Source organism: Maniola jurtina, chromosome 13 (assembly GCF_905333055.1).
Source record: "Maniola jurtina chromosome 13, ilManJurt1.1, whole genome shotgun sequence".
In the NCBI taxonomy this organism is placed as follows: domain Eukaryota; kingdom Metazoa; phylum Arthropoda; class Insecta; order Lepidoptera; family Nymphalidae; genus Maniola; species Maniola jurtina.
This window is the reverse complement of record NC_060041.1, coordinates 2,010,817-2,038,303: the sequence shown is the minus strand read 5'-3', so window position 1 is coordinate 2,038,303 and position 27,487 is coordinate 2,010,817. Positions and strand designations below refer to the sequence as shown.

Below are 27,487 nucleotides of genomic sequence, written 5' to 3'. Positions count from 1 at the left end.
AAGGGTAATATATTCTGATCACGTATATTATTTCGGTACCTCCGAACAAAATCACCTTTTGTCCCTCTGTGAGTTTATTGTTCATGAAAAACGTGATAAATTAGGGCATATCTTTGTTTTAATTTTCTATTTTGAGAAAAAATTAGCCAATCGCTCATTTTTGAGTAAAAAATGTTATATGTACCTACTCGCGCATCCCTATATCTATTTATTTATTACAGGAACAGATGATGAAATAACCGGCACGAGAAAAAGTATGTTTTCATATAACATTGAGATTGAAATGCATAGAACTTATTTAGATTTTTACTCTAACGGAATTCACTCTAATCTCTAACGCTTGAATGATTGGGAAAGGCTTATTTTTTCTTTACCTAATATTGGTTTTTTTTTTTTTTTGTTTTCGCTATTACGGTCTTTTTGTTAAAAATTGCGCTTTAGATTACCTAGGTTTATAATTTTAATATTCTTATAAATAGGTAAAAATTTAGGCTGTTTAGATTTATATCTTATTTACTTTAAGGCCTCTTGTAAATGTTATTTAGTTAAGTTATATAAGTATAGTTAAGTATATGAAGGCGCAATTTTTACTTAAATGACCACTTCTTTTACTTTCTACTTGTGATTTTTTTTTTAGAAAGTAGATAAGTATTATGTACCTACTTATAAAAATAAAACAAAAATCAAAAGTTCCATGAAAACTTATTTATAGTATGGATCTAGATTTTGAAGTGAATTTTTAGAAGATAAACCAATTTTTAGGCATTTTAATAGGACTCCACTAACATCCATAGCCATTAGCCACCCCATTACTCATAAAAGTATTTTTCCATGCAAGCACCCTTTAATATTAACCACATACCAATATAATAAATAGCCTTGCACCTATAACTATAAAGTTAAAAAATAAAACTTAAAGTTAAAAATTATGCAACGCAAAACAAAATATACTAATCTACGCCAAAAGGAAATTAAAAAGTTTTAAGTTTAAAAAATAACTCGCTTACTTACCTTGCTTCGTGCTTTTTATTTACCAAAAAACTTCTACATATACCTAACTTATGCTTTTTAAATTGCATGTACTGTTTGATTTACAAAATAATACGAGTAAATATAGACCGATTTTAAGTAAACGTTACAGTTACTGCCCCAAACCTGTTACTTGTTGCAAAATATAAGCCCTTCAGATAACTTAAAAAGTTTTTTTTTTCTTTAAATCTGGCTTTACTCTGTTTAGCCAATGTCAAGTTTGTGATATTTTCAAGTTATTGAATTTATACAAGTATGGACTCCGTCTGCGCCGGCTCCCGCCGACATACGCGCGGCGCCCCTTTAGAGCGCTTCCCAGTCAGTTCCACCACCAAAAAACACCAACCAACACAAAAACCAGCCACTCTTAACAAAAAAAAACACTCCAAACAAGCACAGCACGCGCGCCAGCAAACGCCATCGCAGACGAAGTCCAAAAAAAAAAAAGTTTTTATATATTTTTTTTAACTTTTTAAAATAAGAATTATTAATAATCTGTGTAATGTGACAGGTACATCCGTCTGCAACGGCGACAGCGGTGGTGGGATGGTGTTCCAGATGCAAGGCATCTGGTACCTCCGTGGTCTGGTTTCTCTATCTGTGGCAAGACACAACGAGTACAGATGTGACCCGACACACTACGTCGTATTCACGGACCTTGCCAAATTCTTGCCTTGGATTAGAGATCATATCAGTACCAACCTTTAGAATTAGAGTTAGAAATAAAATAAGAATTACTTACCTACTTAATCAAGCAAAAAGCTTTTATACGTTGACAAAATGTTATTAGTGTTGAAAAAATGTTTGTCAATTTTTTTATGTAATTTTTCGAAAAGGGGAAAAACATGTTTAAAATTATGAATTGTAGAAAAAAGTATGATAGATAAAACGCGGCGCAAATGATTTGTAAAAATATTCCGAACTAAAGCAAACCTATCCGGGAAGTTACGGACTGATGCAAGCCCTACTGTTGTAATGAAAAATAATATAACGGTGACCGCATAGACAGCAAGTTCACGTGATGGCAATAAAGTTTCTTCATATTTTGTCTTCCAACTGTGTCAAGAACATTATTATTATTAATTTTTAAAGCACCATAGCTGTCTTATGCGATCACCTTTATGACTTTAGAATCCTATAAATATTTCCGTCCAATTGGCACCTAGGTATGCAATAACATAGTGTGATAATAGCCATATCATTATTGGGTATATCTTAGGACTTCAATATTATTTATTACACTGAGTAGTATGTTAAACTACGCTCAACGATACAATCCGGAATCCTTAAGGTCCTAGAAATTGCTAAGTAAGCAGCCTTATGCTTGGACATTAAAACAAACATGACGGCAGCGACTCCTAACGGCAAGACTTCGCATTAAACGCGCGCATACGCGTGTACAATCAATAATAATAGAAACATGCTAACTGTGGAACCAACTCCCATCGGCGGTGTTCCCACTAGATCACAACATGGGGTTATTCAAAGGGCGGACCAACAAATTCCTGAAAGACCCGCAACGCATCGGCGGTACCTCTGGTGCTGCAAATGTTCATGGGCGGCGGTAATCACTTAACATCAGGTGACCCACCTGCTCGCTATTTTAATTTAAAAAAAAAAAAAAAAAAAACAAAATACTCAACGGTGTTAGACACAATAGTCAATGGCGTCGTGCGTCGCTGCCGTCTTGCATTGTCACTTACGAGGTAGTGTGCGACCCAAGCCGAAGCTTCAGCTGCAGCCACTTTCGGCCAAAAAACGACCTTCAGCCAAACCTTCGGCTTCGGTCAAAATGGGCCGAAGTTTTGGCCGAATAAACTTATCTACGCTGGCTGTGAGTTTGTTACGGCATTTTGATTTTAGGATACGATCAATAAAAATACTGTTAATAATATGCCTACCAAGAGTTTTATTTTAGATCCCGAATTTATAGGTACTATAGATGAATCAAGTGCTCCTAACAACTACCTATTTGAAGCAAATACGTCTCACTTGGACTACTAAATTAGAGCGAAAGAACGGATCACACTGTGGTCCGGCCTCTCGCTCTCATTCGGCAGTTGAAGTGGGATAGCGATAAGTTAGTATTAAGATTAAGGAGCGCTCAATCCACCTTTATCTACCTATTCATTCACGATGTCGACCCATAGAGCTATGAATCAGCTTAGCTTGTTATATGAAGCGCTAGGATATGGAATGCCCTTCCGACATCAGTTTTCCCCTCCAATTTTACTATGGGTACAGATCAGGGAAATAACCGTAGGTAAATTAAGAAAGTAATATAGATTCTTTACAATAAAAAATCAAAATCAAAATTAATTGTGTCTCTTTTATTAAAACTGACATGTTTTAATATATAATACAAAGAAAGCAAAACTATAATATAATGAAAAAAAAATTTACAAGCACTCTACATACAGTAGACATCATGAGAGAAACTGTTAGGTACATAAAAACTAAAATTATCTTGTAACACAGAATTCTAGATACGGTAATAGAAATGGCATACGCATATGTCCGGCATATCAACGTAACTATAAACACATTTCAGTCAGAAATCTTATCTGTAATCCCAGCTAAACAAACCGATTTCACAAAACGTGTAATAGCACGGCAAAACTAAATTGCCACATACAGACACACAGATACACACGTTAACTGTAACGCTATAAAAATACTTTTGTTTATACAATAACGCGCTATGATGCTTCACTAACTGTGTGGCCGCTATTTTAACACTTCTATGTATACCTTTCTGAATTCTGTGTCTCCAAAGCTCATTGCAAGAACAAATGTACCAAAAAATGAAAATGAAGCAAAAAACTTAACATAACCTTTGTAACTTTTAAAAAATGCACAACAAAATCACTAACTTATTAGTATAGTTAAAAAAAGCAAAAAAAAATGTTTTTTTTTCTATACATCAAACATTACGTAATCCATTGATTTTTTCAGACGAATCGACTTGATTAACGCCAATTACATGCCATCTAACATCGTTTATCCTACACTACCGCTAAAAAGTATTTGGCCACCTAGTAAAATACTTTGTAAAAGTTTTAGTGAATGAAACTACTTCAGGATTAATATAATTATTTTAACTGTTTATTAGCCATTTTTAGACATAACCGTAGATAAGTATATTGCGGCGTTATACAAACAATTAAACCTAATAAATGATTTCTTTAAAATATATTGTTTGTAACCGAATAAAATGCAGATGGCCAAATACTTTTGAGCGGTAGTTTATGTGAGGTGACGTTAAGGCCGATTCACACCAAGCACGTACACGTGACACGTGCGTAGTGACGTGCGTGAATCCGTAGACATAACTGCACGCATTACGTCTACGCGTACGTTCACGCCACTCAAGCGGTATGCCATGTCTCATACAGTTCCATACATTACAACGCAATGGTACGCGCTACGTCTACGCTTATGCAGCCTGTGTGACAACACGGTTCCGTGTAAATACTACCTTACTTTAAATAAAAAAAAACTGTTTATCTTAAACCGGTCATCCACAGAATTCTGTCAAAAAAGTACATTGTTTAAAAATAAAAATTAAAGAAAACCTAAAATGAAATCATTTATTTCGTATATTACACCTATCGCAAACACTTTTATTAGTTCATAATAAAAATGTTCTTACAATATCATTAGTTATCCACTAAAAAAAAAGCAAAAAAAAAAAACGCAAGTTCATTGCTTTATTAAAAGACCCTTATAGACAGACGATCTCCGCAAACTACTGTATTTACAACTTAACAAATCGAGTCGCCATCATGGTTATAAATTACCAACTAAGGGCTGATTTTTCAATCGTCAAATAACTTTTATCTGAGGAATAAATTTGAGGTTTTGTCATTTTTCGATGGGTTATCTGCCAAAACGTCAAATTTATTCCTGAGATAAAAGTCATTTGACGATTGAGAAATCAGCCCTTAATGTACTCCGCCCAATCTGCTATTATCCATTTGACATATCTTCTGTTCATCTTCATTATTTTTTCACATAGTATTAACTACTAACTAACAAAGTACGTCAAATTACGTCAAACGTTTATGACGTCACATCCGTGTATTTCATACAAGCTCCCTTACTAAGCGAACGTATTGACGTTTGATACAAAGTAGCTGATTTGACTAGTAGCCATCATCCCTATTCGCATGGAACTAATGTCAAATAGAAAACGACTACAATGGGCAGAGTACAATTTTACTTTACCAATATGGCGCCTGGCCATTCCTCATCCTGGGCCCTTTGAATCTCTCCTCGCCACCATAACCTTGACCCCATGGGAAGTTTCTTCCACGTCCTGATCTGGGAGTAACTTTTCCAGGAGGGTAACCCATCCTGTTGTTGACGCAAACGCCCGGTCTGCATCCGTTTCTGGGTGTGTTGGGAAGACTTCCTGGTAAGGGTGGGGAGGGAAACGTGTCCCAAGGGTCCGGACCTGGTATCATGCAGCTTCCGCAACTCCAGTTGAAGTCTCCTAGAGATAACAGTTAATAGGTATTAGGCACATCTTGTTCACAAGTAAGAAACTTCAAAAGTAAGAAAATGCATACAAATTCAAGGTATGTCAAGTGCTAATCCCTACCTATTTTATAAATGCGAAAATGTGTTTGTTTGTTGATTTATTGGTTTGTCCTTCAATCACGCCGGAACGGAGCAACACATCAACCTGATTTTGGCACAGACAACAAACTAACAAATCAATAACCAACCAAACAAACACACTTTCGCATTTATAATATGGATACTTGGTGATTGTATCAGGTTATGGGCCCAGCACACTTCCAATTCACACAAAGTCGCGGGCATAAAACAAAATAAAAAAATACCAAACTAGCAATAAAATGAAATGCGCTCCATTTTAATAATAATAATATTTATTTTACAAGTCTACCGTTTGGCCAAAATTTTGGAAGAATACCTTTACACTTCGCTCCGTCGACACATCGTTACAGTTTATACAATTTACAAAGTATAGGAATTACTATAGAATTATATCGATTACTGCAGACACATCACTGTAGGGTTAGCACGAGTTTGTACATCTCGACAGCTTTGATAGATTAGAACATTGAAGCACTGACGTCAAAACGACAAAAAATAAAAATGGAGCTAAACTGCCTTGTTTTAGCTAAAGTTTCCCTGTGCATCTGCTGCCAGCGTCAACGGAAACATTGTAAAACAAAATTTTAAAATGTATTTTTAAAAAACAATTCTAAAATTATGACCTTTAGGTCCATTATACAGTGCTCGATGTTCAAAATCTATCAACGCCTTTTATCTCGCCAGCGTTGATAGATTATTACTAGGTATCGAAAATAGAAACATCATAAAGTCAGAGTAAAATGAACTTAAAGTTAATTGTTTTAAGGTTTGAATTCGCTAAACATGTAACACCAGCGCCTCAAGCAGTAACATTGTGAAACAAAAACTGAAAAAACAACTTTAAACCCATGAGCTTCAAGTCCATTTTACTCTGACTTTATAGTGTTTCAGTGTTGGCCGTTCTATTGACGTTGGCGAATTGATCAAAGTCGTATTAACCCTACCGACCGCGTTCCGTCGCGGCACACACTGCCCAGTAATGTGTTTGCACCTTTAAACTAATACAGTGCAAAGAACCATTTAGGCAAAGGATTACTAAATATGTTTATTTCAAAGACATATACATACATATCTGGTAATTGCTAAAAAGTATTAGGATTAGACAACAATTCATATTGCAGGATACTTTCACTAAAATCTGCAAGCCTAATACAAGGGAACTCTTCAAAAACTACTTAAAATACTCAACTAATATAATATTCTCATAAACAACATGTTGGTGGTGGCCTGATCTATATGAGAGAGAAAGCAATATATTTGCAAACGTATGCAAATAAACTATTATTTTTGATGACCAAGTTTTAATATTTGGCTCGCAGATCAGCAAAAATGCCAAAATATACAAACAGTGCTTGTTAATAAATATGTGATAAAAATTGTCTAAGGATAAAAATTACACCATGTAGCTAAATAATTCCTGGATCAATATAAAACCGACAAGTTCACCAACAAATTTATGGACTAATTTAGCAGGATTTCAGCGCACGATTCAGCAGACGATGCGCCATAGGGGATCCAAATACCGGATTTTTTCAATACCGGTATTGATACCGAATTTTTTTTTCAATACCGTGATACCGGTATTGGAATCCCTAGCACCACGCGACAAATCCAAGCGGACATACTCCTTTGGTTTTGCACACACATATCTATAGAGCGCTTTTAGACTTTGCTCAGACTTAAAACATTGTAAAACGAGACAGCGTTATATCACTGGCATAATTCTGTCTCGTTTTAACTGAAACTTACATCTGAGCAAGTCAAAGTACGCTACAGATTTCAACCTAAGGTCTAGTTGAACGTCTGTCCGCCGAGATAGGGCACTATCTTACTCGCGTTTTTTGCGTGCCATATTCCGCTAGATTTGTCCATAGTCTAAAGCCGCAAATATACTTATAAAGCGTGCAAGAAACTGTGGGACGCGTCCGTAAGCTGCGGCTGACAGCCGCGACTAACAGATGTACACAGTCATTTAGAACGCGACTTGCGATGTATATCTCAAGATTACGTGTGACATTTTACACAGTGTATGTACTAACCAGACAGTCGCGTCCGTCAGCCGCGACCTATAATTTGTTTCCGCCTTAAAACGCCACCGGACACTTCTCAAATCAAAGAAACAAATGTGAGGTCCAAACAAATCATACTATATTATATTTTGATTATAAAATAGTACGAACAAGTCGGATCTGCCCCCCGACTGTGTGAGAAAAACGTATTCATGGTTATCGTTATCGTCAAGAAATTCTGCCCTTTGATTGGTTCATTCGCCGTTTACCTTTTTTTACTGCCAATCCAAGGGCAAAATTTCTTGACGATAACGATAACCATGAATACGTTTTTCTTACACAATCGGGGGGGCTGATCTTATTCAGTCGGAAGACGCGTTATAAATATATTTACGACCAAACCGTACGATATTTCTATTTCTAAATGACTATTACATAATTATTTCAAAAATCCGAGAGGACTAAAGAAAGCAATACTTAAAAATATAATCTAAAATTACTTATTGTTATGTACTCTTTAGGAAAAATATTACATTATGAAGTTTTTAAACAAACAAGTATGAAATATAAGTACATTAAGTCTGAAAATAAGTTTCAAATACATTTAACAAAATATATTATTGCGTATTATTATTATAATTACGTATCTGTAAAATTATTGTGGAATCACCTAAATATTTCGTTAATCTAAACGTTAGGAGACTAAGCACAACTACTTGAAAAATAAGTGTCCATTAAAACAGATCAGTTTATTTGAGAGCTCATTAAATGTAGGTTGCAGGCCGGAACATTATTGTCGCTATTGTATATTACTAATATCGGTGTCTGTGATTTTTCAAATTTCTGTAAAAATGTGTAGTTTTGAAGTAAGACGGGCTCAAAGTTTTACGTATGTGAATACATTTTGAGAACTCATTCGCCATTTTGGTTCTATGTTTCAACGGTCAAAAGTACGATTTTAGTCCTTAATCTAAGGGTAAAACTTACTTTTGACACGACAGTTGACACAGAGCATATATGGCGTGTGAATTCTAAAAATTTATGCATTATACAATTCTTAGAGCTGAGGTAATTTCGAAACTATTTTTACGGGTACATGAAAAGCACAAAGACAGATATTTGTCTCTAGAACCTGTCTACAAACATTGAGTTTGATTGGATATTATCCAAATGAACAAACTACGTTCGTGTGGAAAGCGCTGGAGAGCGCACTAGGTTTATTTCTCTTTATGATAGAGTTCAGCAAAAACCACACTAGTGTATTGGTCTCGATATCTCGCTCTCACATTTTCTGTAAGAAAAGGACAGAATGTTATAGTCCCGTCAAATTAAACAGTCTCCTATTTTATCTAACCTATTTTAATGGGCACATAGTATTTAATAAAAATAGGTAAATATACATTTTTAAATACACATTTGGAAATTTTGAATCTTTTCTAGAACATTACTTTAAAGATCTGAATCGTATCGTTACTACTGGATACATTAACTTATTATAAAGGAAACTGCATTAAAGATTTTGTTATAGAATTAATCTAAAAATATTTTTGATAAAAAAATCGATGTCAACTTTTGTCTGCACGATCAAATCAATAGGTACCACAATGATAAGTAGCATGAAATATCACTTTTTCAAAAAAACCCACACCAAATAGACTGTTTCCTTAATTTTGTTTGACCAAATTAAAACAAAACTTTTAATGAAATTGTAAGCAAACAGTTAAAACCACAAAGACTATAGGAAAAAGAGGGACAGAGCCTAATACAAACAAGTAAACTTTAAAATCATAACAAATTTTATTTTTAAAAAAGATAATGTATCACGCACATAGCGATGTGTCGCGCATATTCCTATTTCAAATAATCTTTGAAAAACATGTTTCATATGTTAACAATCAAATTACCGTCTTTCCTTTTCCTTTAATCCGTGGTTTACCTTTAAAAGATATCTTTCAATATCTAAAAAATATGCGAACCACTAGAAAAGTATAAATCGCACATTAGATTTATATTAAGGCCAATTATATTCTAAATCTAAGACATAACAATTGTTTACAAAGCAGTAACAATATTTTTTCAAACTATAATTTTAGCATATCGTCGCTTTCAATGAGAAAAATCATTATAACGATAGCACTATTAAATATAACGTTGCATTATTTGATAACGTTATGAAAATAGAGTAATAACGTTATTATGCTATTGTGTATATTATGCTATCATAATTAGTTATGATAAGTCTCCTTTATCGCGATCCCCTGCGTTTTGAATACAAACTTAATTTGGTTCTCATTTGAATACTAACCAATCAAATTGAATTGAATTTTATAGACACATTCTAGAAACAAAAATATGTGTCTTTGGTTTGCCAGATTGTCGTAAACATGTGCAGTTTCAAAATTATACGGGCTCCAAGATTTGTATGTAACTCTGTAACTTCAAACTTTACATATTTACAGAAATTTGGAAAACTACAGACACGGATATTAATTTCCAGGATGTGGCTACAAAATTTCATTGAGTTTGGTCAATAATCAAATGAGAACCAAACTATATGTTTGTTCGGACTACGTGTATAAACTCCTCTTAAGACGCTTCACCTTTTTAATTAAATCTATATTAATAACGTTATTTTACTGGAACGTTATTCATTGAAAGTAACGATAATGTGTATTCATACCGAATTTTACAATCCTATATCCAAGTCTTGACAGTTACTTTACAATAATATAATAAGATATATTTAAATATTGGTACTGATTCTGAGCACAACTAAATTAATTTAGAGTATTCGCATCCTCTTCTTACTAATGTTATATGAAAAGGACAGACAGAGTTTGACAGTTTTAAATTTAATTTAGAGCTGTCAAACCTCGTGACTTTAGCTGCCAGTCGCGGGCCTATTGTTTAATTTGTAGCGTGCACTAAAATTTAGAGTCTTTTAATGTAAAATTCATATTTCATCTTTCTTTAGCAATATTAAAAAGAAAAAGATGCAGATACTCTAAATTTAGTTTAGAGAAAGTCAACAGAATCGGCGCCATTTACTAACAAATTAAATGTGAGGAACTATCTTATATTAAAAATCAAATATTTTTAACTTATCTAACATATTATGCTATTTAGCGAATATACAATGAATTTACTTCAAAGCTCATGAGCCGAACATTCAGCAACTTGAACAAAGATTTAACAATGTTGATAGAATTGAACGATCCAGATAAATTACACTTGACTTTGTTTTTCAACACTTTCTAGAGAGAAAGTACAAACATTCGATATTTTAAGCACAGTCATTATAAGAAAACTAATTGGTTTTCTTTCTTTCCTTTTTTGTTTTCTTTTCGTTCGGTAATGATAATTGAAAAAAGATTGATCGTTTGGTAAGAGGGAGCGCTTAGAATTTAAACTTTGGCGCCATCACAAAAGCGCGCAAATTCTAACCGAAATTCGGCCGTAGTCTGGCAGAGTTCGGCTTGGGCTGAAATATATGTTTGCAACGAATGTTCGGCGGAACTCAATATTCGGCGGCATCCAAATTCGATCCATCGCTACTTTTTACCTAAATCTCTCTCTTGCTCTTAGTCAAAATTCATTGTATAGTGCATTACAAAACCAAGGTAACTTTCAACAATGAGCATCGACAGTATACACTTAGAAAGTACGCTTTATTAGGCACAATTCAATTTCATTAACTAGATCTAGCATACTATATACCTACGGTCCACTTTCTGTGTGACTATCCAAAAATGGTAATTGGCCTTAAGAGAAGTTACCCTAGCGCGCTTCCCAGCACTTTCCATAAACGTAGTTTGGTTCTCATTTGAATATTAACCAATCAAACTGAATAAAATATTTGTATGGGAAGCGCTGTGGAGCGTGCTAGGGTTACTTGTCTTAATAACAAACGCATTGCAGCCATGGATTGCTTACAGTTACAAAATAAGTCTGAAATCTAAGCGCGTTCATTTTACTTGTGAGTTAAAACGAGACAGATTTATGTGAGCTTGAAAGGTGTAAACAAAGTCGAAGTACACTCAATAGATTGCAACCTTCACTTTCTGTAAGCTTAGTGCGGGTTGGCACATTTCGATAACCCTTCGAGATCGACCCTAAGTCATAAAATATCGAATTGATCCAGTGTCAACACGCGTTTATTATCAAGGTCGTACATTTTTGAACACCGTATCATTCCAGATTTTCACACAGAACTATCATTATGAATACATACATTATCTACTTCCTCGTTAGTTAGTTATATTAAAATGTATAATTAGTATTGACTAAACTAAGAAGTGGTTACAGGATCGGACAGATGCCAGATTTGAGCAAAATTGTGAAAAAATAATATATTCCCCCAATCATCCGACAATCCTCCAATCAGAAGTAGGATAACTAATGTGGGTTCGAAGGACCATAAATGATTACGCGATTAGGATAGTTTTGCTCGTTTTAATGGAAGAGGTGTGCCTATTTTTGAGAAACAACAAAAACTTCGTGCACTTGATTTGATGGTTTAGTTGTCACTGTGGAATACTTTTTAGTTTTTACCAATTACATTTCATGCCTTAAGGAAAGTAATGATGAGGTCTAAGCTGGAGAGCGATTGACTAGAAGATGTCTAGTCACTCTTGCCTTGAAGGTACTTAAGTTATACGTCGCAGGAAACACGGACGCCGGAAAGGCGTTCTAAATCTTAGCGGTTCCTATCAGAAACGTTGACCAAAAACGTTTCATGTGAGTAGATTACATATCGACCACATAAGGATGTCAACGCTCATCATTCTTCTCACAAGTTTATTTGAATAAAAATCTATTATATTCTATTCACGACAGCTTCTCACTGTTCTGTGGTAGAACTGTAAAAGAGGAACAAGATTAAGGAGTTTCTGAGCACTCTTCAAAATATATCCTAAAGAACACCGATAGGTAGGCGACATATAGGGTATTAAATCGTTATTTTTCATCGTGGATTTACACTTATTAAATCCATTACACCTCACGACTTTTACTAAGCATCATGCTTGTACTAGAAATCGATACGACAATGAACTAAACAGGATTATAAATCAACGTTTTTCAGTATGCTCTTTTAAGCGCAAAATGACATCTTACTAAGATCTAAATTCAGGAATATAAACTCAGTATCTATCACAATAGAGCTCATAAATCTGACACCATCCAGAGAAAGACGGAAGTAAGGAAATAACACTCATAGACTCCGAAATAACTACTAAACATCCGAATCACCGTTGCATATTGTCAATGTAACCGACTCGAGTCAAAGAGAACTGTTTTATCAGTCAACAAATTGTCTTATCAGACGACAAACTGCCATATAAGTCGACAAACTGCCATATAAGTCGACAAACTTTATTAACAGGCGACAAGACAACCCGTCTTGGAGTTTGGGAATAAATCGTCAACTAAGTTCTGTAGGCTAAATATACAATTTTACATCTCACCAACATTGATACAATTGATAACACTGCATTTGTGACTTTAAATAAAGGATCCCTAGGTCTATTTTATTTTGATTGTGATGTAAAATCATATACTAAGCACACAGCATTAAGTTCTCAATGACTTACGTCTTCCAAATATATGTATAAGAAACTAACACCAACACAATACATAATGACTTAAAATTAATACATACACAAGCACTGTAACAGACTGCAAGAAAACACAAAATTTCAAAGTAAATCGGCAAATAACTCTAAATCAACAACACAAATAAACAATAAAAGATATATAAATTTAAACGAATTTTACTAAAGGTATACTTTAATTAATAAAATTAATTCAATAATAATCCCAATAGCAAAAAATCGAAAAATAATGATTTTCTTGATATATCTACCTAGTGCATCTTTCACATTATATTCTTTAAGAAGAAGAAAAGTAAAAACAGCCTAGAAACAGGAAAAGGTCGTATGATAAAGATAGAAACGCACTTGAAGAAAACTAAATGAATGAAAACCACAGAAGTCTACATAGGAACTAAAATAAATTATTGAAAATATTATAAAGGGCCCAAATATAACAAAAAACCCAGCAATAAAATATTAATTACTCTGGCAAGAAACGAAGCAAGCTCGAATAAGTAAATAAAATCCTTCAACAAATGATTATTAAAAATCGCAGTAATATTTTGCAAAATACTTTTCACATGCAATATCAATACTAATAATATGAATACAATTTATATTAAAAGACTAACTTCTGTTTTACAGCCTAATACAATCTATTGAGCACATCATGTGGTTCATAAGCCAATATGACAACACCACCTGCCACACATAAATATATAAAATACAAATATTATTGATAAATAATTTTTTTGGTATAACATATTTTTAGAGAAGAACCAGCAAGAAACTCGGCGGTTGCTGTTTTCAAGTATTCAATCACACTAATATAATAAAGGCGAAAGTATGTGTGTGTGTATGTTTGTTACTCCTTCTTCGCAAAAACCACTGGATGGATTTAGCTGAAATTCGGAATGGAGATAGATGATATCGTAGATAAGCACATAGGTTACTTTTTATCCCGGTAAATAAAAGAGTTCCCACGGGATTTTGAAAAACCTAAATCCACGCGGACGAAGTCGCGGGCATCATCTAGTTTACAATAATATTATGCCAAATACTATACAAGCATTGTTGGAGCAAGTCAAATCCATTTTTTTTTTAAATGAAATCATGATATGAGTGAAAACCTAACTCCAGAAGGTCTAAAGCGCCTGTCAAATCGTACACAGAATGTAGTTTAATATATATCATAATTAATGTATGTTATGGTAATAAATAATTGAATATGGCCGATGGTGTTGCGTATATAAAATGAACAAATTGACAATCGCACAACGTATGTTAAACTAAGAATTCGTTTCTCGTAGCTATTTTAGTTTACATTTCATACTAATGCACTAAAAGTTCGTTATATTAGTTTACATGAGATTTGTTTTCATAATAATATATAACCATAAACTATTAAGCTCTAGAAATAATTTAACAATTTTGAGTATGGAGGAAATTTAAAGAACGCATAGTATATAATTATAGTCTACATTGTTAGATTAGAGGTGTTTTAAAACATAAACAAACCAAACTTTAAAAATAATGAATAACATTCACATATTTCAAGAAAAAAAAGACAATATCATATATTATATTTAACACACAGATAATAATTAAAATAAATACATCTTGTTTATGTATCCGATAAATGACGGAATTTCACATCAAATTTAAAAAAAAAACTTTAAATATCATAAAAATCTGTATAGTTTGTTTACATTTTTAAACACCCTACCTGACATTTAGGGTGCACTATTTCTGTAATACATTTGAGTCTTAAGATTTAATATTGTTAAAGAAATTTCGAATTTTGTGCTGAGATTCGGTCCCTTAGTTCAATAGTGAGTTAGTTTCATAGTAGTTGAAGGTATAGGTGAGGAAAATATCAATCTTGTGAAGTGAATTCTCCCGAAACTGCAGTAATTTTTTAAATCAAAAACGTATCAATTGGCGTAATAAATTGAGAATAATATTGTAACATAAATTAAAATATTAACTATGAAATTTTAAATCCATACTAATATTATAAAGAGGTACGGTTTGTTAGTTTGTTTGTAGGGAATAATGTCTGGAAGTTCTGAACCGATTTTAAAAATTCTTTCAACAATAGGAAGCTACATTATTCCTGAACTATAATTTAATTTATCAAAAAGTTAGAGAGCCCTACGGAAATTGTAATAAGCTACCAATGCAAAGCCGGGGCGGGTCGCTAGTTATTAATAAACAGAAAAGAAATTCTCAGCATCAAAATGTTATAATATGTATACTAAAACGAGGTAAATTAAAAACTTGTCTATTATATGTACTTCTAACAATGGATAAGCAATGGAAAAACAAGCCATTGCAAATAAATATACAATAATTTTGATATAAATATATAATATAAATAAAACATATACCCAACAATGTCATCCATGCCAATTTTAACTTTGTAAATAGGTTTAACATTAATTAGGCAAAGATATAAATGCTACACTGGATGCGGCGCTTCATAGTGACAGCATGTTCCATCGAACAGAGCGGAACTCTCGGTTTGAATCGACGATATGTCAAATATTAGGCTATGGGTAACGTAAAATCGAAGAAAACTAAGCTATTGATAGGCTGTCTAGCGTCAAATGTAGGAATATTTCACGCCTGCTAGTAACGTCGAAGCTACGACGTTTTGTCACAAGTTCCTTAACATCCGTGTACAGTGTACACCCTCCTGTCAATCGTAACAGTAACACACAGTTAGCTTGTAAAAAATAACTTGCACGATAACTCTAAATTTTATTCACGTTACTGTAGATCGTTTCAACGAATAGTTCCTATGGCATTATGTTGGCTCCCCTGTCTGTCTAAGTCATTGGTACCATTATTGGTATGAGAAGACGCAGATTTGGTTTAGCTTCATTTGATTTTCATTTCATTCATTCATTCATGAAAATCAAATGAAAATAAACAAAATCTGCGTCTTCTATGGTCTTCTCCTGCCAATATGGTGCCAATGACTTAGACAGACAGGGGAGCCAACATAACGCCATAGGAACTATTCGTTGAAATGATCTATAACTTATCTATATTCGCAGAAATGGACTGCGTCTGAAGCGGTAACAATTGACAGGAGGAGCGGACACCGATGTTCGTTGAAACATGTTGAAGCGCCGCATCTAGTGGAATATTTATGTCGCTGTAATTAGGTATTACAGAAAAAGCTCTAGGATTTCAACAGTGGAAAGGGGGAACCAAGCGCAAAATAACTTTTAAAATTTTTATTACAATTTTCGTTCGTGATACGGAACTCTGTTATATTTTGTATATACAAGAATTTATATGAAAATAATTTTACTAACTGATTGTTCTAAGAAACCCATCTTCAGTTTCCACAGAATTATCAATACTTAATTAAAACTGTATGCTTAATACAATAAATAATTAAGGAGCTGCCAAAGAATTATGTTTTTGTGATTATATACTACTGATCAAAATACATTTTTTGCTTCCTCTTGACTTGTTCTGCTAGACGGTAACAAGCAAATATGTGTTTTTAGCTGGTCATTCAATATTATGGTAATTATTTTATTCTAATTTCTATCTATTTACCTCCAAATACGAATAAACCTCCTTAAAAAGCATTAACACCTTTGCAAAATTGTGGGTTTTAATTACATAAACAAAAACACAAGTTCTATTGGGTTGAAAAAAATCTATAAACCCAAAATATAACAGAGCCGTATTCAAAACCCTTAAACATTAGACCAGTCACATAACACATGATTTTTAAACGTCCATTATACGCCTATATTCTCGTGGCGGATAGGCGGAATTTCTTGCTATAAAACCCTTTTGAAGATAACGAACGGACCTAATTTCTATCAACCTCCAAATACTTATAAGCATCCTAAAAAAGTTTCAACACCTTTACATGCAAAAATGTGGTTTTCAATTGGGGTTACATAACCAAAAATACAAATAGGGTTGAAAAGACCTATGAACCAAAAATATAACAGAGCCGTATTCAAAACCCTTAAACACTAGACCAGTCACATAACACATGATTTTGAAACGTCCATACGCCTATATCCTCGTGTCGGATAGGCGGAACTTTTTGCAATACAGCCCTTTTCAAAACGGACGATGGTGGGGCATGTACGCTGGCTGGTAGAAATCGCGGCGGTATCTGTTTTGGGGCTGGTACATGTGGTATGTGTGGTTGTAGTCTTGTCGATGCAGCATGTCCAGTTGGTCGAGACTGTGGTGCCTTTGCGGTGCGATTGGAGGTACTATCCGAGCAGCGTGCGAAGGGTTTTTTACGTGCATTAATCTTTGTTGAAAAATCACCTACCACAAGATGTGTCCGCGAAAATGTCCGCTCAACCACGATTGATATACAGGGTGTAACCACAACGCTAGTAAAAAACGAAGACAGGTGATATTATTGATGATTACTGATAAGATACTATAAAAAAACCATCAATTTTTTTTTTTAAATCCTGTCATTTTTAAAAGTCCGCAATAAGTATATTGCAAGTAAAACATATGACTGACGCTAGACGTCAATACCGCGTCGGGCATTGGCCCGAATTTTGCACGCTAAAATATATTGCAGGTTTCAAAATATCCAAATCACTAAAACTAAATAAGGCAAATGGTTATTGGCATTGGATTGTATTTAGACAGTATAATAATAACCCTAAATTTTTACTAACGTTCTGGTTACACCTTGTATGTACATCATTTAACAATAAGCCAACGGCAATTTCGGGTTAGCCTTGAGACTCTTCAACAGATCCATTTTCAATAAGCGTTATATTGAAATCTTATGACTTTAGGAATGCAAACGCTTACAGAAAAAATAGATTTTGTGTAATCCTTCAGGTTAGATGGCTTTGAATATAATCCTGATAAAAATCAAACTCGGACGCAATTTCTAAAAGTAGTTGTTCTTACCTCGATTGTGATGGAAACCAGCCGCCCAACCTGCGTAGTACGCCGCCTTCTGCTTGCCATGTTCTTCTGCTACCTGAAATCACAATTTTATTTTTACATCCCTTAAAATTACGCCTAAACATTATATTCGAATCTTTGATATTACTGTTATATGTTTAGAAACAGATTTCAAAGAGTTTATGAAATCTGGAAAGAAGAATTTGGAAAAGATTTAAGAAAAAATATTTACATAATATACCAATACAAACAAATATAACAAAAAGTCTCCAGCAAGCCACACATATACTAATCTACTGAAAAGTCTACCTGCGCAGACGCACCGATGCATGCCAAAAAATTATTATTTTAAATTACATGATCTAGTGATCATGTAACAAATAGATGCTGTCCACGTCTTCGTCCTCATGGATTTAGGTGTTTAGAAAATTACTTTGGTTTCTGGGATATGAATTAACCCATATGTTCGTCTCCAGGATGCAAGCTATTTCTATGCCTTTCCTTAAATCGGTTAAGCGGATGAGATTGACCGACATACTTTTGCATTATAATATTTTTTATCATACATTTATATATTATATGATCATATATTGATATCTTTGATCGTCCAAGAATCTGATTGGTTAACTGAACACATGGAGTTCAGTGGGCTGGAGAGCCCACTCCGCTTAAAGGGACAGACAGGGTGTGTGTAAAGTCAGCCTTAAAACGTTATGGCGCTTGTTGAAAAAATTTGGCAAACCTGTTTTGGATGCACACGTTAGATATAGAGGTGAATATTTTCACATTGCATTTGACAGTTCTTGTAAGAAAAGTGATCGTCAAAAATTCGTATCTTGTTTCGTAGAATAAGTGTAAGATTTATAGAGCAACTTTGACTTTGCTCACTTAAGATTGAGTTAAAACGAGACAGATTTATGTGAGAGATATACACCTGTTTCGTTTTAGCTCTGTCTTAAGTCTAAGCAAAGACAGAGTGCGCGCTATAAATTTCACCATAAGGGTGATTCCACACAGGCAAACTTATCATATAGAGTAGTCGTGTAGCTTGCAAATTTTTTATGTTTTTTTAAAAGGCTGTTTCCCGTTCGCACCGTTGTTTCGCTGTGCAGCCGCCGGCGAACACTGCCGCGCGGTACCGTCCTCACCCACCAACCAGGTTTAATATGCTCCTCTAAGGGCGCTGGCTAAGGCGCGGTAGGGCGCAATTTAGACCACGACCCCCGGGAGCCAATTGGTTGCATGCACAAACAAGTTCCATATGATTCACAGTTCATGGACGAGATGGTTCACAGTTCATGGACAAGATGATTCACAGGTCACGGCAAATAGGCTAAATCAAAACGGGGTATGAATACGAAATTTTTGTTTTTCCTGTTTCCTTGTTTCCTCACCCACCAACTAGGTTTGATATGCTCCTTTAAGGGCGCTGGCTAAGGCGCGGTAGAGAGGAATTTAGAAAACGACCCCCGGGAAACTAATTGTTTGCGTGCACAAACAAGTTACATATGATTCACAGTTCATGGACGAGATGATTCACACTTCATGGACAAGATGATTCACAGGTCACGGCAAATAGGCTAAATCAAAATGGGGTATAGCTATGAATTTTTTGTTTTTCCTGTTTCCTTGTTTCCTGATCCACCAACCAGGCATTATTTGCTCCTCTAAAGGCGCTGGCTAAGGCGCGGTAGGGCGCAATTTAGACCACGACCCCCGGGGAACCAATTGGTTGCATGCACAAACAAGTTCCATATGATTCACAGTTCATGGACGAGATGGTTCACAGTTCATGGACAAGATGATTCACAGGTCACGGCAAATAGACTAAATCAAAATGGGGTATAGCTATGAATTTTTTGTTTTTCCTGTTCCCTTGTTTCCTGATCCACCAACCAGGCTTTATTTGCTCCTCTAAAGGCGCTGGCTAAGGCGCGGTAGGGCGCAATTTAGACCACGACCCCCGGGGAACCAATTGGTTGCATGCACAAACAAGTTCCATATGATTCACAGTTCATAGACGAGATGGTTCACAGTTCATGGACAAGATGATTCAAACAGATGATTGATGGCAAACAGACTAAATCAAAATGGGTTGTAGCCACGAAATTTTTGTTTTTCCTGTTTCCTTGTTTCCTGACCCATAAAACAGGTTTAATATGCTCCTCTAAGGGCACTGGCTAAAGGGACAATTTAGACCCCGACTCTCGATTAGCCAATTCCTTGCATGCACAAACAAAGTCCATATGATTCACAGTTCATGGACAAGGTAATTCAGAGTTCATGGCAAACCAACTAAATCAAAATAAGGGTAAAAATACAAAACTTGAGAGCAAATAGAGAATCCGAAACATATCAAAAGCTTCTTAAAAACGGTTCAATGAAAACCTCCGCAAAAACATCGGGGCTGGCCTAAGAATGGCGCAACAAGATGTCTAAAAAAATTTTCAAAAGAAAAATAAAACCGACTTCAAAAACCAAAAACACTAAAAAGTAGAAAATAATTTTTGTTTAGCTACACATGTAATGTACCTAGGTATGAAGTCGAGCGAGCATATTAAAACAAAATTAGAAATCCAAGAGTGAAGCTCGCCCGACTTCATACCTAGGTACATTACATGTGTAGCTAAACAAAAATTATTTTCTACTTTTTAGTGTTTTTGGTTTTTGAAGTCGGTTTTATTTTTCTTTTGAAAATTTTTTATTTCACAATTTTTAGTGGCCCCACTGTACTATAATATGCTATGCCCAGTTAAAACCCTACTGTTTACTAAGCTATTACACTGATCGCGAGCAATTTGCTCTTATCCATTGAGGAGTTCTGTTCTCCATCTCCAAAGATATTCATCAGATCTTCACCAAATTTATATGGGACCACCTGCACAGTATACCCTTTCAAACAAAAAAAAATTTTCCAAATCGGTCCAGGGGTCTTTGAGTAATCGGGGAACATACATAAAAAATATAAAAAAAAAATAAAAAAATAAAAAAAAAAGATCCCGACGAATTGAGAACCTCCTCCTTTTTTGGAAGTCGGTTAAAAATAGTCTGCTAAGGGCGCTGACTATCGCGCGGTAGGGGACAATTTAGACCCCGACCCTCGACGAGTCAATTATTAGCATGCACAAACAAGTTCCATATGATTCACAGTTCACAGGCTAGATAATCCACGGTTCATGGCAAACAAATCCCCATTGAGATAGCATAGTATGACGCAACATGTTAAAATATTTCGCTAAGGGCGTTAAAGCACTGTAGGGGACATTTTAGACCCTTACCCCCGGAGAGTCTATTATTATTATCATGCACAAACAAATTCCATACTCATAGTCAACAAATCTCCCGCCATACAAAAACACCGGAGGTGGCATTGTATGATGCAACATGTATAAGGATAGTTCGCTAAGGGCATTAACGCGCGGTAGGGGACAATTTAGACCCCTAACCCCGGGAAGCCAATTATTATTAGCATGCACAAACAAGTTCCACATAATTCACAGTTAATGACAAACAGTCAAAACTCTAAATCATAGATTCACAGATTTCACAGGCAAGAGGATCCAGTTGATCAACAAGAAGATAAATAAAATCATACCAGAAAGGTATAAAACCTTTCATAATATGCTTATAAAAAGTACATATCAAAGCTTAGAGAAATTCAATGGTGCTAATTCGGTTGTACACATAGCAGAAACTAACTGATATTAAAAACCTTCTGAAATTTGCAGCATAGTAATCCTTCTGTGTGTGTCAAATGAGTGTTTTGGCATTACTTTAAATAGTTTCAGTTAATCTGTTTTGCATTTCTGTACAACTGAGATTCTAGTATAACTTCTGAAGTTAACGTTAACTGCATAAATGAAATTTGCTATGCACTGGAAAATTCCAGCACTTCTACTTGACTTGGATATCTCTATACAGCTTTGGCAGATTTTCGCAACGTTAACGTTAACTTGAGAAGTTACTCTCAGGGCTCTGAATAAGAAACATTCCTGGATGAAAACATGCATTGATAAAGCCGTGACGTAATCACCTAATGTGCTCAGAAATTAACGAAATTTTTCACTAAAGGATATTGGACACATCTTAAAAGAATTCACAACAGACAAAATAAAACATCTTGAAACAAATAAACTATTATAATAGGAAGATGAAAGATCGAAAATATAAGATGATACAATAGACAAGTATATTAATTTAAAGATAGATAGAATATAACAGTTAAGATTTCATAAATTTTAAAATATTTTCATCAGAATTACAAATTTATTAATGAATAAAATAGAATATATTATAAGATACCTTGTTTTTTATGAAAATAATTTCATCAGAAGAGATTTGTCATTACCTGAGCGAATTATATTTGAATACGGGTAGTCCTAGTCATAAATACATAAATATAATAATTAATAAATACAAATACAAAATAACGTTTATTTCAGTAGAGTAAGATGTTACAGATAAATAAGTGCAATTTTTAAAATTAATAGATAAAGAATTGAAGCACAGTTAGCCAATAAAATTTACAGATATCATCATAGCACGAAATTGCGGAAGTTACTTTCCAATACAAAAACGTGCATAAATAGACTTGCAGCTTGTGTTTAGATAATGCAAGTGACTTACCAGACTATTATAGATCGTTTCAACGATTAGTTCCTATGGCGTTGTGTTGGCTCCCCTGTCTGTCTAAGTCATTGGCACCATGTTGGCATGAGAAGAAGCAGATTTTGTTTATTTTCATTTGATTTTCGAATGAATGAAATGAAAATCAAATGAAAATAAATCTGCTTCTTCTCATGCCAATATGGTGCCAATGACTTAGAAAGACAGGGGAGCCAACATTACGCCATAGGAACTATACGTTTAAACGATCTATAATTTGGTAACTCAGTGTCTGACACTAAATAATAGCCACATTCGTGACATTATTTTTAAATCATTGAAGGGTTTCTATGTAAAAATATTTAAATGGCACTCAGTGAAGCAGCAATGTATAACCAACCAATGTCAAATGAGCTCGGTGGCTATCATTAAGTGTTAGTGATTGAGTTAGCGAACCACCCCGCAGAGCTGACTTCTGCAAGTTTTATTGCCATAGTTGAGCCTTTACAAAGTGCGAACTGAGTCATAAATCACTTTTATCTGACCTCTCGCTCGCACTTACAGGCCTTATAGAACTGGAACCTGATGCTCTGGTGATGTGTGTAACAGTAAAATACATAGACTGCTAAAATCATAACCCTTTCTTTTGGCTTTGCCATAGTCGGGTAAAAAAGGATTTGTCGATAGTCGTCGCCCCAGCTTAGTGCAACCGAACGGCATCCCTTTATAGATAACGACTTCTACAGCATTGACCTGCAGCTCGCTCCAGCCATGCGCGGAACTACAATAACTTCTATACATGGCATAATATTGCATGCATATTAAATCTTTAAAACGAGTTTCTTGCTGGTTCTTCTCGGTGGAAAAGGCATTCCGAACCAGTGGTTTAACGATCCAAAAGTACTTGTAAAAGTTTAATTGAATAAAACATATTTTCATTTATTTATTCTCAAGGCTCTATGATTATGGGGCTAGCATATAAGTTTTCTATAAAAGCCTCTTAAAAATATTAGAACTAAAAAAAGCCCCCCTATGATCTTAATGATTTATGACTCAGTTCGCATGTTTGTAATGGCTCAACTATAGTGAACACTTGGCATAAGAAGGAAGTTCTGTGTCAAATATTTTATTATGACAAACCTTAACGCACAGCGGTTCCGTACCGCCCTCCGGTATGACGTTGTTTAGCGCCGCTATCGCCTCTTGAGCCTCTTCACGCTTATCAAACCTGCCGACAAAATTTACCCACCTGAATTTTTTATGGGTCTCCTCACCAGGGCGCGTTTGGAACTATCGTAGCTTTAGTTTTAAGTAAATAAATCACTACTAATATTGTAAATGCGAAAGTGTGTCTGTCTGTCTGCTACCTTTTCACGGCCCACCAGTTTAACCGATTCTGCGTTTGGTACAGGTTTAGCTTATATCCCGGGGACGGACATAGGCTACTTTTTATCTCGGAAAATCACAGAGTTCCGACGGGTTTCATAAAATTTGTATGAATTTTTTTATATTTTAATAATTTATTATATTTGTATTGGGATTTGTATGAAATTCGGTACCGAGGTAGCTTGCGTCCCTGTAATTGACATAGGCATTTCATCCCAGAAAATAAAACAGTTCCCACGGAATCTTTAAAAATCTAAATCCACGCGGACGAAGTCGCGAGCATCCTCTAGTAATTAATAAATATGACCACTTACTGGTAAACTTTATTGTTTACTATTAAAAAGTGTAGGATTCTTTGACTCGACTCGAAGAAGACGACAAGGTCTTCTCACTCTGACAGGAAAACTGGTCTCAGAAATGGATCGGCAATAGGTTGTTGGTGATAATGATGATTATAAGTATAGATGCTCCCGGCTGTACTCACACGGTTAGTCGACGTAAGCGCGGCGCGAGCGGCTAGCAGTCTCGATCACGATGCGTTGCGAGCTGAGTCCATAAGAAGGAGCCTGAATGGGTCTAACCCATCCGGGCCCGGAAGGTCCGAACTAGTCGGGCTTACGTCGACCAACCGCGTGAGTACAGCCGGGGGCATCTATATTTATAATGGGAATCACTCACGACAGTTTTAGGCAAACGCGCTCCGTCTTAGGCTGCATCATCCCTTGCTACCAGGTTTGATTGCAGCAAAGCGGTAGTCCATAAATTTAACAATATAAAGTTGAAAACTAAAACCCGACTGCGACCGTCTTAATAAACGCTGAAATATTATAGTAAAATTGTTTTTCTGTCGCTTGGTATATTTGAATGTTGTAGTACATTTATATTTATAAACTCAATACAAAAGCAAAAAAAAATTTTGGAGATCCCCACTTTTTTTCTTGTAACATCCGTTAGGTCAATTTTTTCGTATAAAATGTAGCCTATGTCACCCGGACCTTTACGACGAATCGATTGACACCTCATTCATCAAAATCGGCCGAGTAGCTTAGGCGCTACGGTGGAACACACAGAATCTGGATACAAACATACCACATACATACATAGACTGCTAAAACCATAATCCTGCCTTTTGGCTTTGCCGCATTCGGGTAAAAAAAAAAAGCTAAAATAATAGTGATTAATAAAACTTACCTAACAAACGCGACTCCCCTAGGGTTGCCATTATTCTTATCCCTTAATATGTGTTTCTGCACTATTCGTCCGTATTTGCCGAATATCGTCTCCAGCTGCTCCTCGGTGATGCCGCGGGGTAAGTTTGTGACGTAAAGGTTCGTGTCCTTTATATCTTCGCCGGACGGACGCGCGTATGACACCTGAAATAATCCATGCAAATATTGTATGTATTTTTCGCCTGATGAGAGGCTTCGGCTGCGGCTAGCTATCACCCTACCAGCAAAGCCAAGCAATTAGCGTTCTGGTAGATGCCGCTTAGAAACCTATAAGAAGTATGGGTCCCAGCTTGCTAAAACTGCCAAACCACTTCCAAGTTAGCTCGCTACCATTTTAGATTGCATCATCACTTACCACAAAGTGAAATCGTAATCAAGGGCTAACTAGTAAAGAATCTTCTTCTTTCTCTTGCCCTTGTCTCACTTCATTTGGGTCAAGCCTCCTATGTATGCGCCAGGATTTTCTGCCATGGGTTGTCATTGTCATTTTTGTCACATACTTCTAGGGTTTGCGGGCGTAGCAGAATAACGAGAGCGCCATTTAAGATCCCCTACCTCACTCCATGAAGCCCTTGGCAACCTGGGTGGTCCACTCGGCTTCTCGAGCAAGCTTGGATGGCTGGAGTGAAGAATGCGGCGGGGAGGGGCAACGGACGCACCACAGACGGAAACGTTTAAGTGCGGAAACCAGCCCAGAGAGAAGAAGAAGACCATCCTTACCCTGTGGCCATGTGGCTGTGGGCTAACTTGTAACGGAATAAAATAAAAAGTACCTTTAACCGCTTATTTCTGAGCTGGTAGCCGTTGAAAGTGTCGATCGCTCTCGCCGCGTCTTCTTCTCTTGTGAAGTTAACAAAGCCGAAGCCGTAACTGTAACCAGTCTAAAAATAAAAATAAAAACATCACTATGTAACCACGACAAAAACAAAATGTGGATGTTTTCATAAGTTTAATACAATTTTTAAGTTGTTTCAAAAAATCTCATTTTTTTTAAGAATTATTACATTTTACATGGCAAAAGTGTTCAATTAAATATTATCATATCCGAACTGTACAAACTGCAATGTAACTTTTAAGTCGAATTCAATTTGTTTATTGTTTCCTAGCAATAGATAAGTAGGTATTGTACAAGTCTCAGCCGAAATAGCAATTAACGCGGCCTCTTTTATTTTCAAAGTTTTCCATATTACTCAGCCGTAAATGGCTTTATTTCAGGTCTGGACCATTATGTACTATTAATTAATAATTTTACTACCTTAAAGTCCTTCATAACTCTGCAGCTCTCTATAGGTCATAGACATGACGTATAGGTCCTTTTCAGTCATAGTCTGCGGTGAATAGTTGACTATCAGGTTGGTACAGCTTGAACATGTGACCGCTGAAGACATGACTTATCTTACTATATCCAAGTCATTACATAAATTTAACTAACCTTAAAGTCCTTCATAACTCTGCAGCTCTCAATAGGTCCTATAGTCATAAACATGGCGTATAGGTCCTTTTCAGTCATAGTCTGCGGTAGATAGTTGACTATCAGGTTGGTCCTGCTGGTATCGCCGCCCGCGGAAGATATGCCCCCGCCTTCCGACATGCTGCCCCAACAACGGACGCTCGGGTGATGTCGACCTCGATACTGCTGCTGAATTTGCTGGAAAGAAAGACATTCTCTATCTCATTTCAACTGTTATCATTACTGTACAGTAGCACTTCACACTCGGCGAGTGAAGGTGAGCGGCCGTGAGTGAAGGTGAGTGCTAGTGTGAAAAAGACCGGGTCGACTCGTGCGCTTCGCCACGCCGCTGCTTTTGTTCTCCTCGCTCAACCAATAATTCGGAACCCGAATCACCCATAAAAATAAATTAACAATCTCTGGAACGCATCAGTCAAGTTATGAATAACTAGATGAAGCCCGCGACTTCATTCGCGTGGATTTAGGTTTTTTAATCCAGTGGGAATTTGCCCATCTCTATTTCCAGACGCAAGCAACCTCTGTGCCGAATTTAATATAAATCGGTTTAACAGATGGGCCTTTAGGAATCTTGTGGAAACTATTTGATTTTCCGGGATAAAAGTAGTTCATGTCACTGTGTAATGG

General features: G+C 35.6%; 2 protein-coding genes and 1 long non-coding RNA gene across 7 annotated transcripts in view; 2 read left to right on the top strand and 1 right to left on the bottom strand.

The window, feature by feature from the left end:
• The window catches only part of LOC123871129 (spermosin-like), a 33,505-nt gene extending 30,582 nt beyond the window's left edge, over positions 1 to 2,923 (top strand). Inside the window, exons 10-11 of one of the 2 annotated variants that reach the window (XM_045914735.1) lie at positions 222 to 254; positions 1,541 to 2,923. In XM_045914735.1, coding sequence (XP_045770691.1) covers positions 222 to 254; positions 1,541 to 1,737 — 230 coding nt within the window. In that variant the 3' untranslated portion in view covers positions 1,738 to 2,923. The remainder of the gene's footprint in view (positions 1 to 221; positions 255 to 1,540) is intronic. The other variant, XM_045914736.1, reaches the window with a different exon arrangement.
• Positions 2,924 to 3,338: 415 nt separating this feature from the next.
• Positions 3,339 to 27,487, bottom strand: part of LOC123871133 (sex-lethal homolog) — a 33,408-nt gene continuing 9,259 nt past the window's right edge. For 2 of the 4 annotated variants that reach the window (XM_045914743.1, XM_045914745.1), the window contains 6 exons: positions 26,825 to 27,040; positions 26,166 to 26,273; positions 25,355 to 25,536; positions 23,918 to 24,005; positions 18,176 to 18,248; positions 3,339 to 5,524 (listed from right to left, as the gene is read on the bottom strand). In XM_045914743.1, coding sequence (XP_045770699.1) covers positions 5,253 to 5,524; positions 18,176 to 18,248; positions 23,918 to 24,005; positions 25,355 to 25,536; positions 26,166 to 26,273; positions 26,825 to 27,040 — 939 coding nt within the window. In that variant the 3' untranslated portion in view covers positions 3,339 to 5,252. Of the gene's footprint in view, positions 5,525 to 16,931; positions 17,509 to 18,175; positions 18,249 to 19,149; positions 19,360 to 23,917; positions 24,006 to 25,354; positions 25,537 to 26,165; positions 26,274 to 26,824; positions 27,041 to 27,487 lie in introns of those variants that run through there. The other 2 variants (XM_045914744.1, XM_045914746.1) reach the window with 2 other exon arrangements.
• LOC123871135 lies at positions 5,539 to 27,155 on the top strand. The gene is made up of 3 exons (XR_006797219.1): positions 5,539 to 10,093; positions 17,468 to 17,470; positions 27,145 to 27,155. It is a non-coding gene; the product is annotated as an uncharacterized LOC123871135 (long non-coding RNA).